At 50.6% G+C, this 16057-nt stretch overlaps 1 protein-coding gene across 1 annotated transcript in view; it reads right to left on the reverse strand.

Annotated features, from left to right (window-relative positions):
• Positions 1–3571: 3571 nt before the first annotated feature.
• The window catches only part of Rph3a (rabphilin 3A), a 46271-nt gene continuing 33785 nt past the window's right edge, over positions 3572–16057 (reverse strand). The window contains exons 12-20 of the mRNA XM_042055834.1: positions 13766–13845; positions 12103–12177; positions 10805–10914; positions 9984–10110; positions 9004–9060; positions 8273–8427; positions 7051–7132; positions 4406–4502; positions 3572–3702 (exon numbers count right to left, since the gene is read on the reverse strand). Of these exons, the coding sequence (XP_041911768.1) occupies positions 3572–3702; positions 4406–4502; positions 7051–7132; positions 8273–8427; positions 9004–9060; positions 9984–10110; positions 10805–10914; positions 12103–12177; positions 13766–13845 (914 nt within the window). The remainder of the gene's footprint in view (positions 3703–4405; positions 4503–7050; positions 7133–8272; positions 8428–9003; positions 9061–9983; positions 10111–10804; positions 10915–12102; positions 12178–13765; positions 13846–16057) is intronic.

The raw sequence follows: 16057 nt of genomic DNA on the forward strand, positions 1-16057 counted from the left end.
TGAAGGCCCCAGGCTCTCAGTCTCTTTTGTACAGGCTGAGAGGCTGAGAGATCATCCTGTGAAATAACGTTGTCCTTCCCAACTTCATCCCAATTTAATATTAAATTAACAGGCAAGCTGGCCCCCACCTCTCCCTGGGGATCTCAGGGAGAACCTTTTAGTGCCCCCTACCAACTTTTTCCATCTTTTATCCCCTCACCATGATGACCCCATCTTGTACCCACTAACTACTTTTCATTTTACTGCTCCATCTCCAAGCCACCTCATCTTCCTTGAACTCCTGCCACGCATTGAAGGTTTCAGGGTGCAAGCTCTGGGTTTAAGGATCACCATCCCTCATCTCCCCTGGACCCTTGACCACCTCTTCTTCAGAGCCCCACTGCAGATGCCATAGTCCTGTGAGGGCTGTGGAGGGAGCAGACTGGTTCCCAACTCTTTGTCCCTTCTCCCACCCCACATCACAAAAAGACACTTTTCTGTACCCTTCTCTGTCTTTATAAAAATAAATGATTTGTTAAACTTGTAAGTAGGTGTTTATGGAATAAAGGAGAATGGAAAAATTTTTTTTAAATCCTCTTGAGGAGCCAAGGGTGTCATACACACCTGCAACCAATCCAAACATTCTAGAAGTGAAGGTAGGGGGTCAGGAGTTCAGAGCTAGCCTAGACTACATGGGGAGTTCAGGGCTGTCCTAGACTATATGAGACCCTGTTGAGAGGGGCGGGCAGATTTTCCTAGATTTATTTATCTGGCTTTGGGGATCATTGAGAATGTGGAACATGGGTCTATCAGTGAAGGCTCCCTGTGTGGTGGGAGGTGGTGGAACACAAAGGTGGGACTGGACAGTCTGTGCAAGCCTTAGTTGCTGCCACTGTGTTGAGCACTGGGCTGGGAGTCTGGAGGCCCAGCTCCCTCCCATTCCTTGAGTCTTTGTTTTCTCAGCTGTTTGATAAATTAATGAACTGAATAGGCCCCCACTCGAGTCTTGTTTCGAGGTGGAGAGTTATGTGTGTTGGGGGGTTATATGTATGTATACATGTTTGTATGTCTGTACATGTGTGTAACTGGTGGTCAGAGGTCGACAATAACGTCTTTCTTTATTGCACTCTACTTATTTTTTGAGGCACGGTCTCTCAGTGAACCTGGAGCTCATTGATCACCAGGGCTTCTCTCCTCCTTCTCCCTCCCCAGTGCTCAGATTATAATCTCACACCACCACACCCAGCTTTACTCTGTGCGTGTGTGTGTGTGTGTGTGTGTGTGTGTGTGTTTGTGTGTGTGAGAGATATGGGTGGAACATTGTACCATGACATGCATTTGGAGCTCAGGGGAACACTATGTGGAGTCTGTTCTCTCTTTACACTTCCGTGTTGTTCCAGGGATTGAAATATCAGGTCTCCAGGCTCATGCAACAGGAACCTTTACCCACTGGCCCACAACTGACTCTTCACATAGGTTCTGGGGATCTGAACTCTGGTCCTCATGTTGCCAGGCAGGCTCTTTACTGACTGAACCATCTTCCCAGATCTGGGGATCTCAGTATACTTGGTTCCATGGTTGTTGGTACTTCTCCAAAGATGGGAGGGTGGGGATGAAGGTATGCCCTCTGTTTGGTGAGCTCCCACAACCTGGCTTCTAAGAAGATGGTGGACTGGGTTTCTTGGGCCAATCTACCTATACTCAGGATGAAATCAGTCAAACAGCACAGCACCTCTGCTGAGTTCCTTCACTGCACCCTGATAAATTTCTTGTGATCCCCAAGCCAATACATATCCTGGTAGGAAGGCAGAAGAAACTTCTAGAAACCACCAAGGAAGAGAAGCAGGACAGCCACTTTCTTGGATATTCTCACTTTATTTTTGGCTACATCAGTGCAAAGTAAAGGCAGTAGGCATCGTGCATGCACCCAGGAGCGCGTGTTCTACCTAGAGGAGTGTGGGGGAGGGGCAGGGGCTTCAGGGTGCTTCGAGCAGGCTGCATTCCGAGTCCAGAGCCAGAACCAGCATCAGGCTTGGGCGACACAGCCAGCATGCTTTCTCCTAAGGGCGACCATGACAGGGAAGTGGGCAGAGCATGAGGACTGCAGGGACTAAACAGAGTCAAAGGTCAGGGGGAAGATGGTAGTGAGAGACAGCCAACCACCCCGGGGCAGGCAGAGAGCCTGATTCCAGAAGAGAGTCATTTCAGGGCAACACAAGAGTCCCTCAGGAACAGCACAAGTCACTGAGCGGGGGTGGGGGGTGGGGAGGGCATCCCAAGGGACATTGGAAGAAATAAGCAAGACTGAGTTGGGGATAAGAGTTTTTAGTCTTAGTCTGACGGCCTCAGTGGGGTGTGGTAGGGCTTGGACGCTGATGGGGAAAGACTATCAAAGTGGGAAAAACTAGACTTTCTTCTCGTGCGTGGGAATGAGAGCTTTTAGTCTTAGTCTGACGGCCACAGTGGGGTGAGGTAGGGCTTGGACGCTGATGGGGAAAGTCTATCAAAGCGGGAAAAACTAGACTTTCTTCTCGTGCATGGATGATGACCTGACTCTACATTCCTCTTGATTTGTGATAGACCAAGAGTGTTCTGTCCCGATTAGAGTTCTTGTTATTTGATTGCCCCCAGGAACCTTGGGGAAGAGAGACAGAGAACAACAGGTCTCTGAATGGGAGAGGGGGGCAATTGGTCTGTTCATTGCTGAAGAGTAGAAAAAGGGGTGAAATGTGTAGCCTGGGAGGTCACCTCAGATCCAGAGCTCTGTGCCACCTGTGCCCATTTGGGGGGCCAGGGATGAGAAAGAGATCCTGGACCTCAAGGTGTCTATAGTGCTGGAAGAGGCTGCCATGCACCCAGGCTGTGCCCGCTGTAGCCCCCAGGCCGAGGACAGCCAGGCATACCAATGGAAAATATGACTTCAGGGTTGTGGAGCCAGGTTTATTCAGCTTGTGAGGTTGCTGACCAGGCTGGCAATGGGCACAGGGAGGAGAGGGGAGGCTCTGCCTCACATCCCCCACTGTGCAGGGGAGAGGAAAAGAGAGGCAGTAGGGCAGAAGGGCATGAGGGTGGGTGAGGGGCATTGGTAGGCTGGAAGGTGAGCAGGGAGGAAGGAGGTGCAAGGAGAGAGAGCAGAGGAGGTTAGAAAGGTTAGGTTAGCTTCTTTGGAAGCAACTGGGCATCTTCCTGGAAGAGGGGTACAGACCCTCTGTATATTCTGTATGTCTATTTCCTGGTATGTCTAAAAGTTGGGGTGGGTCTGTTTGTTCTTAGGGTGTTTTGAGGGGGGACAGAGGCAGCCTCTATGTACAATTTCTGTCCCTGTGTTGGTCCCTATAGTCTGAGGGTCTGCCAATGCCCAAAGTGACATGTAGACAGGACACAGGGAATGACCTTGTATGGGTTCAAGGTCAGATCTCCCCACTCCCACCACCCTACCAGAGAGGGCTCACATACAAACCCTGCAGCCCAGGGAGCAGGTCTTTGGCAGCAATATGAAGTGGGTGAGACATCAAAGACTCAAGGGTTACAAGTAAGGTTCTGAGAGGGGAGAGCAACTAGGGTGGGGACAGGGGCACTGGAGCACTAGGTCCTAATCACTTGACACATGGTTCTCATTCTGCAGTTGGTGCCAGCGTTCAATCTTCTTGTCCTTGTTCTTCAGACATTCATACCAATGTTTCAAGCGCTCACCCTTGGCCGAGATCCCCAGCTGGCAGCCTCCTGGGGATGAGCAGAGAAGAAAGGGAGGGGCAGGTCAGTGGAGAGGGACACTGTGACCACTTATGTCCCTTGACTCAAGAGTATAATTGTGAGAAAGATGGCCACCCAGCAGTGAGATCCCCAGCCCTGTCCACCCCTAAAAAGAGGTCTGTTACTATGAAACCATCACCATTATTATTATCACTAACCCTCTGAACCTCAAGAACCTGCTATGGCTCTTTACTGCAGCACCAAGCCAAACCCCCTGCAAATCTTTGCCCAGCTTCTACTTTATTTTTCTGCATGGTCTCCACATACTGGGCAGTCACTGTCGCTCCCCAGAGGGTGGGTCTCACCCTGACCCCTGCCTGGAATCTCCCTATGCCACACCTGTGATTGTCTGTCCTTGGCATTGGAAGGGCTGGTGAGGCTAAAGCTTTCGCTGGGAACTTGCATTGAGATTGGGGGTAGGGCTCTCTTGCTTCCTGCAGAGGGCACTCTCTGCTCTCCTGGGGTTTAGTTATTCTGCCATGGTGTGTACCTTTTCGTGTAAAGGCACATCCAGGTGGGATTAAAGTCAGGACCCTGAGTCCCAGGCTAGCTCTGAGCCTACAGAATTACTGGAAGATGGGGGTGGTATGATCATGGTCTCCCCCATTCCTGTAAGACATCCTCTCTGTGGAAAGCCAGATGAGGGGGCTATCCACAGAACCGGGGCACTCACCGATGTAATCGTTAGATTTGCCGATGTCGTAGTCCCATACTGAGATATCCAGGGACTTTTTGGCCAGGTCGCTGTGTTTGATGTCATAAAAAAATTCCTGTGAACAGGATAGGGAGGGCTGAGCAACAATCCCCAGAGCCTCCAACATAGGCAGCTAGGGAAGAAGCCTGAGAAGTGTCTGGAGCAAGGCATTCTGGGAGCAAAGAATTCTTCCTACTCCAGGCCTGTCACCTCTTTCCAACAAACACTCCTTAGGACAATAAATCCTGGTGACTCTGGCAGCTGGGTCTGTTTGGTACTGGGGCAGTCACTGGCCAAGAATGGTGAACTCAGCCCTTCTGGAGGCTTCCTGAGAGGGCATAGGACTTTACTTAGCATTTAGGGGTTGACAGAAGCCCAGACAGAGGTTTTTGTCTGATTTTGCTCAGACAAAAACTCTCAGTTATCTGAGACTCAGTTATCTCAGGCTGGCCTCAACTCAACTGTGTAGCCCAGGCTAGCCTTGAACTCATAGATTAGTCTCAGCCACCACTAAGCTTAACAATATGTTTTTTTAAAGCAACTTTCCTGCCAACTTGTAAAATTCAGTCACGTTCATTATTCAGATGAACAAGAAAGGAGGCCATGATATCTACAGCTACCCAAGAACGGCCACTGTCAGCGGAAACCATGACACATTATCCACAGCCACCCAAGAACAGCCACTGTCAGGGTTTGCTCATGTTCATTTATACTGATATGTGATTTTAAAAAAAAATCTACAACAATGAATCCTAAACCTAAAGTTTTTAGGTTTCCTCTTTTTACTCTGTAACCTATGTTAAAAACCAACTTAGCACATTTTACAAAAATATTTCATGTGGATGAGATGGTTCATGTCTCTAATCCAAGTACTTGGAAGGCTGAGGCAAGAGGACCACCACAAGTTTACGGCCAGCTTTAGCTCCAGAGTGAGTTCTAGGCTAACCAGGAGTACCGAGCAAGACCTTGTCTCAAAAAACACAAATGAACAAAAAATGTTTTAAATGTCATCACTTTGAAAATATATTCACGTGTTTATGTGTCTTTGCAAGCCATGGCTCACGTATAGAGGTCAGAGGACCACTGGTGCGAGTCTCCTACCATGTAAGTCTCAGAAAACAAACAGGCCATCAGGGTCCGTTCTCTCTGTGCCATCTCTCTGGGTCTACACTGTCATGTTAATGGTAACATTAATGACTGCCTAGCTGTAACCTGGTCCCTCACAGATGACTGTGTAAGCTGCCTCTAATTTTCAGTCATTAGAGGCACTGCCTTTGGCATCCAGGGGGCAAGATCACTCCATCCATTAATAACAATCTACATAGGACAATTTCCAGGAAATGCATTTCTGATTGTGGTGTATACAGTGACATCAGATGAACTATAAGTGATCTGGCTGCACGTTTCTAAAACTCAGAAGTGTGTGCTATTGTTGCTTCAGAAAAAAGTCACTTCTGAGGCCAAGGGAGGGGAGAGATGATGGGATACTTCTTGTTGTTGTTGTTGTTTTGCTTTGTTTTGGGACAGTGTCTTGGGGTCTCACTAGATATCTAGGATGACCTTGAACTTCTGAACCTCTTGCCTTAGCCTCGCTGGTCTGCCCCCACCCTCCAACTTAAATTTCTTATTTTTGGCTTGTCCTACTCCTGGTAGGGCAAGCTGCAGTGTGGGTCTCCGGAGTAAGTGTTTGGATGCTGGTTTTCAAAACCCATCATACATCCCTCCCCCACTTACAAAGCGTGGTAGAATCCAGTATTAGTAACTCAGAGGCAAGGTCAGAGGGAGAGCACAGGGGTGGAACAGCCCAGGCAGGGCAGGGTGGGACTCAGGGCTGGGGGTCCAGTTCAGCCCTGGTCTCCTTGTGTCCCGAGAATATATTTTTCCCTTTGTTTGGGCTTTGAAACGGAGGCTGTCTAAGTAGGTGGGCTTACAATTGCTTTCCTTCATACTCCTTATTTAGTCCTTTGCTGATGGGACAGACACCTGGCCCCCTCCTGCCTGTCTGGCTTATCAACGGATGCAGAAGCAGGGGTTTGGTGTGAGAGGGAGGGACAGAGGATTTTGGAAATTTAGGAGAAAGCTTGTGTAGGGGAGGTCACATGTATTCTGTGTTTTGAGGCATGGATAGGAATTGGTCAGGGAGGAAGAGGCAGAGGGTGGCTTAAGAAGCCATTGAATACATTTGTATTCAAGTTTTCTGCTCTTATATGGAGCGGGTGTCAGGCCCGGAGGAGGGAGCAGACATGTACTGCAATGATTCAGGTATAACATCCCAGGGTCTGAGCCCAGATGGCGGCTTGAGAACACAGGGGAGGGAGCATTGTGAGTGGGACTCGAAGGAGGTGGCTGAGGGTGCCGCTGATCTAATTCATATTCACACCGCTCAGGAAAGACACTGGGGGTGGCTTAGGTCAGTGTCTGAAAACAGCTTCCTCCTGCAGCGTTCTCAAGTGGTGGGCTTTGTGACAGGGGTCTGTCCCCTTCCTTCGAACACAACTCAAGCTTATCGATAAAAAAAAAAATAAGGTTCTTTTGGGGCAGTCAGGACTCTTCTGGAAGGGATTCAATCTTCTCTCACAGGCAGGAAGTCCCCACCAGTGTGACAAAGATGGAGGCAGCCTTACCTCATTAAACTCGGGGTTCAGGGTTTTCTTTTTGATCTGAGTCTTGTGCTTGGCTTTCTTCCCCATGTCTGGTTTCAGCCAGCTGGGAAGAGACAACCATGTCAGAAAGTGACCCAACACTGGTGACACCTTGGACAGTGGGGGCCCTGCTCTGATCCCCTCATGGCATTCTGCGGCTCAGTGCTGTCTGCTGGCTTCCTGTGACCTCGGGGGAGAGTTTAAACTCCTCCCATGGCCCCATTGTCCATGTGGCTGGGTCCCAGCTCCACCCTAGCTCTCTCTCTCTCATCGTGCTCTTGACGGCCCCTCCTTCATCCTCCTCTCCACCCCACGGCCTTTGCACACAACACTGTTTCCCCCATCCAGGAAGCTCTTTCTCAGAGTTGGCACAGTGCCTAGCACACAGCAGGTGCTCAATCAGTAGCTTATGGGTGTAAACAAGTACTTTGGTGGGGGGACAAGGTTTGACAGACATTAATGACCAGAACGGCCGATGAACATTCCACTAACCAAGTCTGCTTATGCTCTTATGGTATTTTCTATAGGAGTAAGCATAAAGGGCTAAAGCCCTCTCAGGGTGGGGACATCTGACTCCAGTGGTCACCAGGGGAGAAGATTTGACAATACTGCTAAAATAACCCCAAGTTTGAGATATTTGGGGTATTTCTTTTCTTTCTTTCTTTTTTTCCTCTCTTTTCTTTTTTGTTTGTTTGTTTAGTTGGTTGGTTGGTTGGTTTTTGGTTTTTCAAGACAGGGTTTCTCTGTGTAACAGTCCTGGCTGTCCTGGAACTCACTTTGTAGACCAGGCTGGCCTTGAACTCACTGAGATCTGCCTGCCTCTGCCTCCCAAGTGCTGAGATTAAAAGCATGTGCCACCACCACCCAGATATTTTGGGTGTTTCTATGGTGAATTTGAATGAGACCACATTGCTTCTTTGATGGTGGAAATCTGCGCTAGTGGGATCGCTATGCCAGTCACTCTAGGAAGGGGCAGGTACAAGCGTTCCCATGTGGCAGGCATCATACTGGTTGACTTCCTGATGCTCCAGCCTCACTTTCAGTCTGTGCTTGGCATACTTTAGCTGTTGTGTGACCTAGGGGAGACTCTTTCCCTCTCTGGGCTTCAGTGGTTAATAATGGGGTGTCTCTTGTCTTCATCCTCTCTCTCCCAGGGGGTCTGCCCAGATCCTCTCTCATCTCCCATGGGTGCTGCCCAACTCACAGCTTGACGAAGGGGTCTGAGTAGCCGTTGGCGTCCATGGCGGCCAGGTGCACACAGCGGATAATGCCCACAATGAGGCCGCCCTGCTGTGTGCTATACATGAGGGACACCAGGATCTTGCCACGTTCCTCTATGTCGCCAATTCGCTCCACCTGCTGCATGTGGCAAAAGGCAGTACAGGGCTCAGAAAGATGGGAGATGTGGGTGGGTAATGGTGGGAGACTGCTGTGGAGGGCAGAGGGCGACAGCCTGCTAGGGGGTCAGTCAGCACCATGGACAGCGTCGGCACAGCAGTGTGCCCCAGGCTAGGCTCTTGCATGCTCATTGGGCCAGAGCTCAGCTTGTGTCAGATGGGGGCAGACCCCAAACTTGGATCATTCATTGGAGCTGGGCTCCATCCTAGTCACTGATCTTGACAGATGCTGACCTAGACCCCTGACCTGACTGACCTCATGTCCCTACAAAGGGATGAGCATGCCATTGCTCTCATCTGTAGAGCCAGCAGCAGAAGCTGTGTGAAGTAGGTTCCAGAACATGGGTGTGTGAGAATAGGGACATTCTCCTCTTCCTATGGCCCAATCCTGAGGATGAAGGACATTCCTTCTACCCCCATGAGCCAGCAGGTCAGTTTGTGGATAGAGAGAGAGGAGGACATGGGAGGAAGAGGAGAGAAAAGTGGCCCCTGGTGGTCTCAGCAGAGCCATCAAGCTTCCCACCAACAGTCAGCTCACCTCCTCCTCATAGAGTGCCATGCCACGGGCTGACCCTGTGGTCCCTGCACGCTTCATCTGTGGGAGGAGACAGGATGAGAAGGTAATCTTGGGGGCTCATCTCCCTGCCCAAGGAGGGCCCAGAGCCATGAAGGTAGGCTGTGCACCCCAACACTCTCCCATTCACTGATGTTTACGCAGCATTAACTGTCAAGGTGGGAGCAGCAGCTGTGTGTGAGTTTTACAGAGGGCGACACCAAAGGTCAGAGAGGACCAGAAGACGGTCCAAGTGTCAGAGCACCCACACATAAACCACAAGTCTTCATTCGCTTGGGCTGTATAGTTCAGAGCTCTTGGGATCTGGCCTATCAGATGTTTCTCCTGAGTGGCTCTGAGGTGTTTCTGACGGATCCTAAGGCTCTGAGAAGCAGGGTTATGAGCTACAGATTAAACTCAACTCCCACCCTATAGAGATGAGGACAGCTGAGAGGAGGGGACAGTGTTGATGAGGCCCCTGTCTTTAGTACACCACAGTGAGGTAACTCCTCAGACACCTGCCTACCTGGCTACCTTCATGTCTTGGGACAGCCATGTCCACTTTAGCAAGAAAGGCATACTCAGAGCTGGTGGTGATAAAGACACAAACTTAGCCACTGTTCTGAGCAGCTAGATTCATTGAGTAAGAAAGAGAAAGAAGCCAGAACCACCAGCTGCTACCAGACAGGGTCCCAAAGAGACACCTCATGCCCAGAACTGGCTTTCACGACTTGCTCTGTGTGAGCCACAGAGTTGCTGTAGAAGCACAGCCCAGTGCGCAGTAACACACCCTTTCCCAGTCGTCAGGTGCACCTCCCACCCCCAAGCTTCCTCTCTGCTTCTTGGGTGACCTTGACCATTTGCTTCCCCCACCCTAAGTCACCTCACCTCCACCTGGTGCTCTGCCCCACAGCCTCTGCCTGAGCCCACACAGCACAGCAGGAAGGTGGCAGTCCCCAGCTCACCGGGATCACCCGCTCCAGGCAGATGTTGAAGTTTTTCCTCTGGTTAGCCTTCAGCTTCTTGAGCGAGAATCTGGTCTCGCCAATGAACTCATTGTGGCCAAATTTGTCCTCGTCACACACGGAGATCCTGCCATGGGCCAGAGAGAAAGGGCAATAGACACTGAGCCCCCCATGTACCTGGGTGAGGGGCACTGGGTGCGGCCTCAGTTTCCCTGCAGTGCGGTGAGGGACTCAGTTCACAGTCTGAGGGGTCTACGCATCTCATGATCCCATATAACCACTGCTCACATAAGAGCTAGAACATTCCAGTGCCAGAGGTCCTCCGTCAGGGTCCTTCCCTAGACCCTTATCCTAAGAGACCCATCCACTCTTGCCTGCAAGGGGCCATGAGCCTGCACTTGATCCTGTGTAAATGTGACCACACAGTACACATCACCTTTTTTGAGACACATACATACAATGTAGCCCAGGGTAGGATTTGCGATGTAGCCAAGGCTAGATTCAAATTCACTATGTAGTCCAGGCTGGCCTCGGCCCTTCCAAGTGCTAGGATGACAGCCACACAACTCTGCCTGCTTACCTACCCTTCCCTGTTGCTTCTTCAGCACCATGCCAGTGAATCTCAGCTATGCATGCAACTGTGGGTTCTGCATCCAAACACATTCAGGGACAAAACCCCTCAGTGTGTACTGAGCATGTGCAGATGGCTAGCACGGCTACCTGGACAACATAGGCTGACAGCTGTGTGCATCTAGACACGTTAGGCCCCTGCATTCACGGTTCCTGCTGGAGTCCCACCCTCCACTGCCACCTGTAGCCACCTGAGTGTCTTTCTCTGCATGTCCTCCTCTGTGATGCCGTGGTACTGCAGCATCTCATTCCACACAGGGTTCCGTGTGTTGCGTAGGGTCTTTGTACGAAGTTTGTTGGACTAGAAACCGATGAAACAGACAGACAGACAGGCACCCATCAGTAGAGACAACCTGGAGACTCTCCTCAAATATCCCCTTAAGTGAGAAAGCACAGGCAACTTCCGTGGAGATAGACGTGGCTTATAGCAGAAATGACACCACTCCTTCTGAGGCAGGGACATGGGGATGTTTCCACAGGCAGTGTCCTCCATGCCTGCAAGTTCTCAGAGGGGGACAGCCTGCCTTCCCTCCTCCCTCACACAGCACTGAGAATGGAGCCCATGGCTTTGACACAGTAGGCATGTACTCTCTCCCCCAAGGAATACCCTAAAACAAACTTAAACCTCAAGATGAAGCTAGGTTGTTCAGATAGGCCTTGAACTTGTGACCCTCCTGCCTCAGCCTCCCCAGTAGCTGGGGTCATAAACCTGTGCCACCAGGTCTAGTCTTTTAAAAAAAAGTAGCACAAAGTGTTTTTCATTTTACTCCAGGAGAGAAGACTAGAAATACACCTATAAGAGGAGGCTGGATCATCCTAATTCACACTAATGTATAAATGGATGATTGGACTTAATAGGTTTTGATGGGCAGCAATAGTCACCAGTGGACTGGAGGAGGAGGAGGGACCACAGCATCACTAGTCAATCACAACCAAGGGTGAGCATGGCCTTTGCTCACAGACAATGATGGGACAAAGTGTGTTTGTACATGTGTATGTGCATGCATGAATATATGTGTACATGAATGTGTGTGTCATGTGTGCATATGCATGTATATATGTGTACATGTGCATACACATGCACGTGTATGTGTATTTGTGTACATATATGCATGTGTGTAAATATGTTTTTAAATGTATAGGTACATATATGTGCTCTCTCTTACCTTGTTAAATATTTGAAACTCACAGCCATATATAACACACGTTGTCCCAGAAACATGAAGTCCAGTGCCCCCGCCCCAGACACCCACTTCAAATGCACACTGGTTGGGACGAGCTGGAGGGCAGGAGGACCGTGCCTGCACTGGGGCAGCTGGTGGATCACGCCAGCACTGGACCAGTGAAGGTTTTATCTGCATATGTGTGTTTGCCTCCATCCTGGCATTTGGCAGCTGCTGGACTCCAGGGTTTTTTTCTGGGGACCCTGCTTCTTTACCCACTGTGAAGGCTTTGCCTGTCATGGGATGGGGTGGGGGCTTCTGTGTACCTTGCTGGCTCCAGGCAGCAGGTGCAGCTTCACATAGGGATCCGCTAAGCCATTGGAGTCCATGGGCTTCAGTCCCTGCAAAAGAAGGAGGCAGCACAAGATGGTCAGCCTCAACAGGGGATAGCATCTGTCGCACCAGCAGGGACAGAACAGAGGGATGCTGTATCATGAAAATAACCCGGAGCATCAGGTACAGAGCTTAACAACATACCACTCCCTAGCTGTGTGGCTTCTCTGAGCCTGTTTCCACACTGTTGAGTGGAGGAGTGGGGCAGGTTTTAGCACAGTTGCTCCTGGGTGTTATAAAAGGGATGGAGAGGCCATTCCAGCATAGATACCAGAGAGGAGTGGCTGGGGACAGAGACACTCCTGAATCCAGGGCCTGACCCCTGCCTTCATTTGAGGCCTCAATTTCCCCCACATGGAGGATGAGGCTCACACTGTCTGTCCCTCCAAGACCAGGAGAAAGTGGTTTTAGCATTTGCTGAGATGAGCTGAGCAACCCTGAAGGTTCTGCATCTGAGATACTGTCCACCCACCCAGGCTAGGTAGGAATCCTGTGACCTCAACTTGCTCATCTGATTGATGGGGCCAACAGTATTCGCAGCTCTGTGGGGTTCAGGGAGTAAAGAATCAAATCTTGCCTTTGAAGATGAGCCTCATATATCTGGGATGTAACCTCAGGCATTAGCTTTCTGGCCTCAGTTTCCTCACCTGACTAATGGGGCGAATAAAAATGCCTCCCTCATTTGGTCACCATAACAGAGAAGAGAGTAGTATCCACCTGATCACTCGCTGTAGAATCCAGTAAACAGTAGGGGCTCACTTACTGTAGTGTCGAGTACATAGTAGGGACCCAGTATGGGCATGCCCCCCAAAATGGCTTAGGCTTTGGTGGGCCAATGCAGGAGTTTCTTTAAGCATGGTGGTTCTTGTTTATCCTCCAAACTGGGGCATTTGGGGAGTGAAAAGAGGGTCATGTCATGTCCACCACAGGCCAGCAGACACAGAGAGGGGACTGTCCTAGTCACCCACAAATTGCCAGCCACTTTGCATTCAGTTTTTCTAGTCTTTCTTGAAAGAAGGACACCACTGTCTCTCCCAATAAATCAGAGAGGGTCAGCTACTTTCTCAAGTAACACAGCAAGGTGTCCTGGGCCAGCAGTCACTCCGGGGGACTCTGGTCCAGATCTTGCTGGTTTTTTCCTGGGGTCTCAGACTTAAGTTCAGCCCGAGTCCCTCAAGGTCTGGAATTCATTCAGTTCACATTCCATGCAGCCTGCTGTGGTGGCACCTCCCTCTGCTGCAGCACAAAAGCATCTTTTAGTATCCACAGCCAAAGTTCCCATCCCACTGCTGCCCTTGGCGGATGACGACATCAGCAGAAAACTCAGAGTTACCAAGTCTTGGTGGCACCTGCAGTACCCATTCTGCATGCTGTAGGTGGCCTAAGTGACCCTCACAGTCAGGCCGCCTCCCTCTCCCAGAAAGCAGCCACAGGACCATCCTCAGAGGAAGCCCCCCTAAGGAAGTCTGCCATGGCTGATGACAACCCTGTTCACATCTTGTTATTGCCACAGGTCAGTGACAGCAGGAGCTGGGCCTGGGACTCATCCCTTGTCTCTTAGGAAAACCACAGCATCCCCGGGGGTCCCACACACACCTTTGCCCTGATGATGGTGCACTGCAGGTTGCTGTTTTCCTGATCATAGAGAAGGCTGAATTCCAGGGCACCCAGTGTGGCTGCAGGCAGCAGAGACAGGAGCCAAGAAAACATTTGTTTAGTCAAACCACAAACATTTCCTGGGCACTTACCAATGTGTCCAGCCTCAGCTAGGACTGGGACCACAGGAGAGAGGGCTGGCCAGGCCCTGATCTCATACTCTGTCCTGGTCGACCTGTTTCCTGGGAGTCTTCTGCAATTATCTGTGTGTGTGTTTGAATAGTGACTTCTTCCCCTGCCAGATTGAGAGTGCCCTGAGGATAAGGGTTAGGGCTCTTGATTGACTACCATGTCCCTACTGTGTGCAAGGCACATAATAGGTACTCCTGTGTGTGCTGAAGGAATGAATGGATGTCAGCATTTGCTGCTCTTCCTGCTGGGAATGCTCTGTCGTCACTCCCACTTGGCTCACGGCCTCAGGCTCTAGAGCCTGGCTGACAATCACTTTCTACGGAAGCCTTCCCTGCTTGTGTCCTCAAAGCAGCCACTAGTGACGTCACTCAGCATGCAAAGAGCTCCTTCATAGTTTGACTCTGTTTCCCCTGTTGCCTTTTTCCCCAATGTCCTAGCACCTGGAGCAGTTGAGGCACCTGGAGTGAGGCCAATAAATCCTTGTAGATGACAAAGATGAGCAGGTGAAAAACAGAGAAGTCAAGCTGGCTGAAACCAGCTCTGCAATTGAGCTCATGCCAGGGCAGCCAGGAGGCTGGGAGAGGTCACACTTTGGAGACTGAGGATGGAAGAGCATCTGGGACAAGGACAGAGGAGGGCAGATACGGAATATGCCAGGGATGTACAAGGCAGGCGGGCTTCCCTCTCCCTTCCCTGAGACCAGACCCCTGACTCGAGAGAGCCTCTGAGGCTCTATCATAAAGTGCAGCCTTCAAGTGACTGGAACCCTGTGATCGGCTGCCAGTCCCTCTACTCACTGGCTATGCCGGCTAGTTTTCTGTCAAGCTGACACAAGCTAGAGTCATTTGGGAAGAGGGAGCCTCAATGGAGAAAATGACCCTACCAGACTGACCTGTGGGACATTTTTTGATTGATGGGGAGAACCCAGCCCTTGTAGGTAATGTCACCCCTGAGCTGCTGGTCCTGGGCTCTATATGAGAACAGGTTGAGCAAGCCAGTAAGCAGCACCCTCCATGGTCCCTGCATCAGCTCCTGCCTCCAGGCTCCTGCCCTGCTTGAGTTCCTGTCCTGATGGACTACAAGTTGTAAGCCAAAATAAACCCTTTCTTCCTCCAGCTGCTTTAGCCATAGTGTTTATCACAGGAATAGGAACCCTAACTAACTAATCTCTGAGCCGCAGGGACCCTTTCTAAGACTATATGCAGAATGAGAGGGGAGAATGCCCATTCCCACTCACTAGGGACAGGAAGTAGGGAGTGTGGCTGGCCCTGGTGGGAAGGGAGGCCCACCTGGATCTCTGCTCCACCAGCGCCCACTCTCCTGCCTCCACCCTTTCTATTGTTGGCACTGCTGCCATTTCTCATGTGTGCTCATCACAACATCATCATGGTAGTGTCCACTTTACCAAGCACTGTCCCTGAGATGCCTCAGTTTACCCTCCCATCAGCCTACACAGAAGGCAATATGGGTTAGGTGTCTGAACCAGGTCGCCCCACCTCCCAATAGCATCCACAGGCTGTCCTGGCTGCTTCAGCCATAGCTAATGGGGAAAAAAAACACCCTGAGGTGTGTGTGTGTGTGTGTGTGTGTGTGTGTGTGTACGTGCATGTGTGCATGTGTGCCTGCCTGCCTGCCTGCCTGCCTGCCTGCCTGCCTGCCTGCCTGCCTGCCTGCCTGTCTTTTCCTGGTCCTCTCTAGGTCTGAGTTTAAGAGGGACACAATGTGTACCTACTGAATCACTGAGCGTTCTTGCAGTGATCCCACTCATGAGAAAAAATGACGGCAGATGATAGACACACTGCAGGGACTCATGCCTGTCTGGGGGGTGTTGTGGGCCACCAAATAATTCTGTTTGGCAGGTTGCTATGTGGGTAGAACCTCAAGAAACCCCACAAGAGGCTTTAAATGACTCAATGATGCTGCACCCTTGTGTTTTAGCCCAATGGTACCAATACTGACCACACGGTGGCGCTCACCAGTCGTTCCAGCACTGGGAAGCAGAGGGCAGTAGCCCTTTCCCAGCACATGCCAGGCCCTGAACCACAGAATTTTTGAGGGTCCACATGTTAGCGGTGAGGGTGCGTCTATTAAATCCAGAAC

This window comes from Arvicola amphibius, chromosome 10 (genome assembly GCF_903992535.2).
Source record: "Arvicola amphibius chromosome 10, mArvAmp1.2, whole genome shotgun sequence".
NCBI classification, from domain to species: domain Eukaryota; kingdom Metazoa; phylum Chordata; class Mammalia; order Rodentia; family Cricetidae; genus Arvicola; species Arvicola amphibius.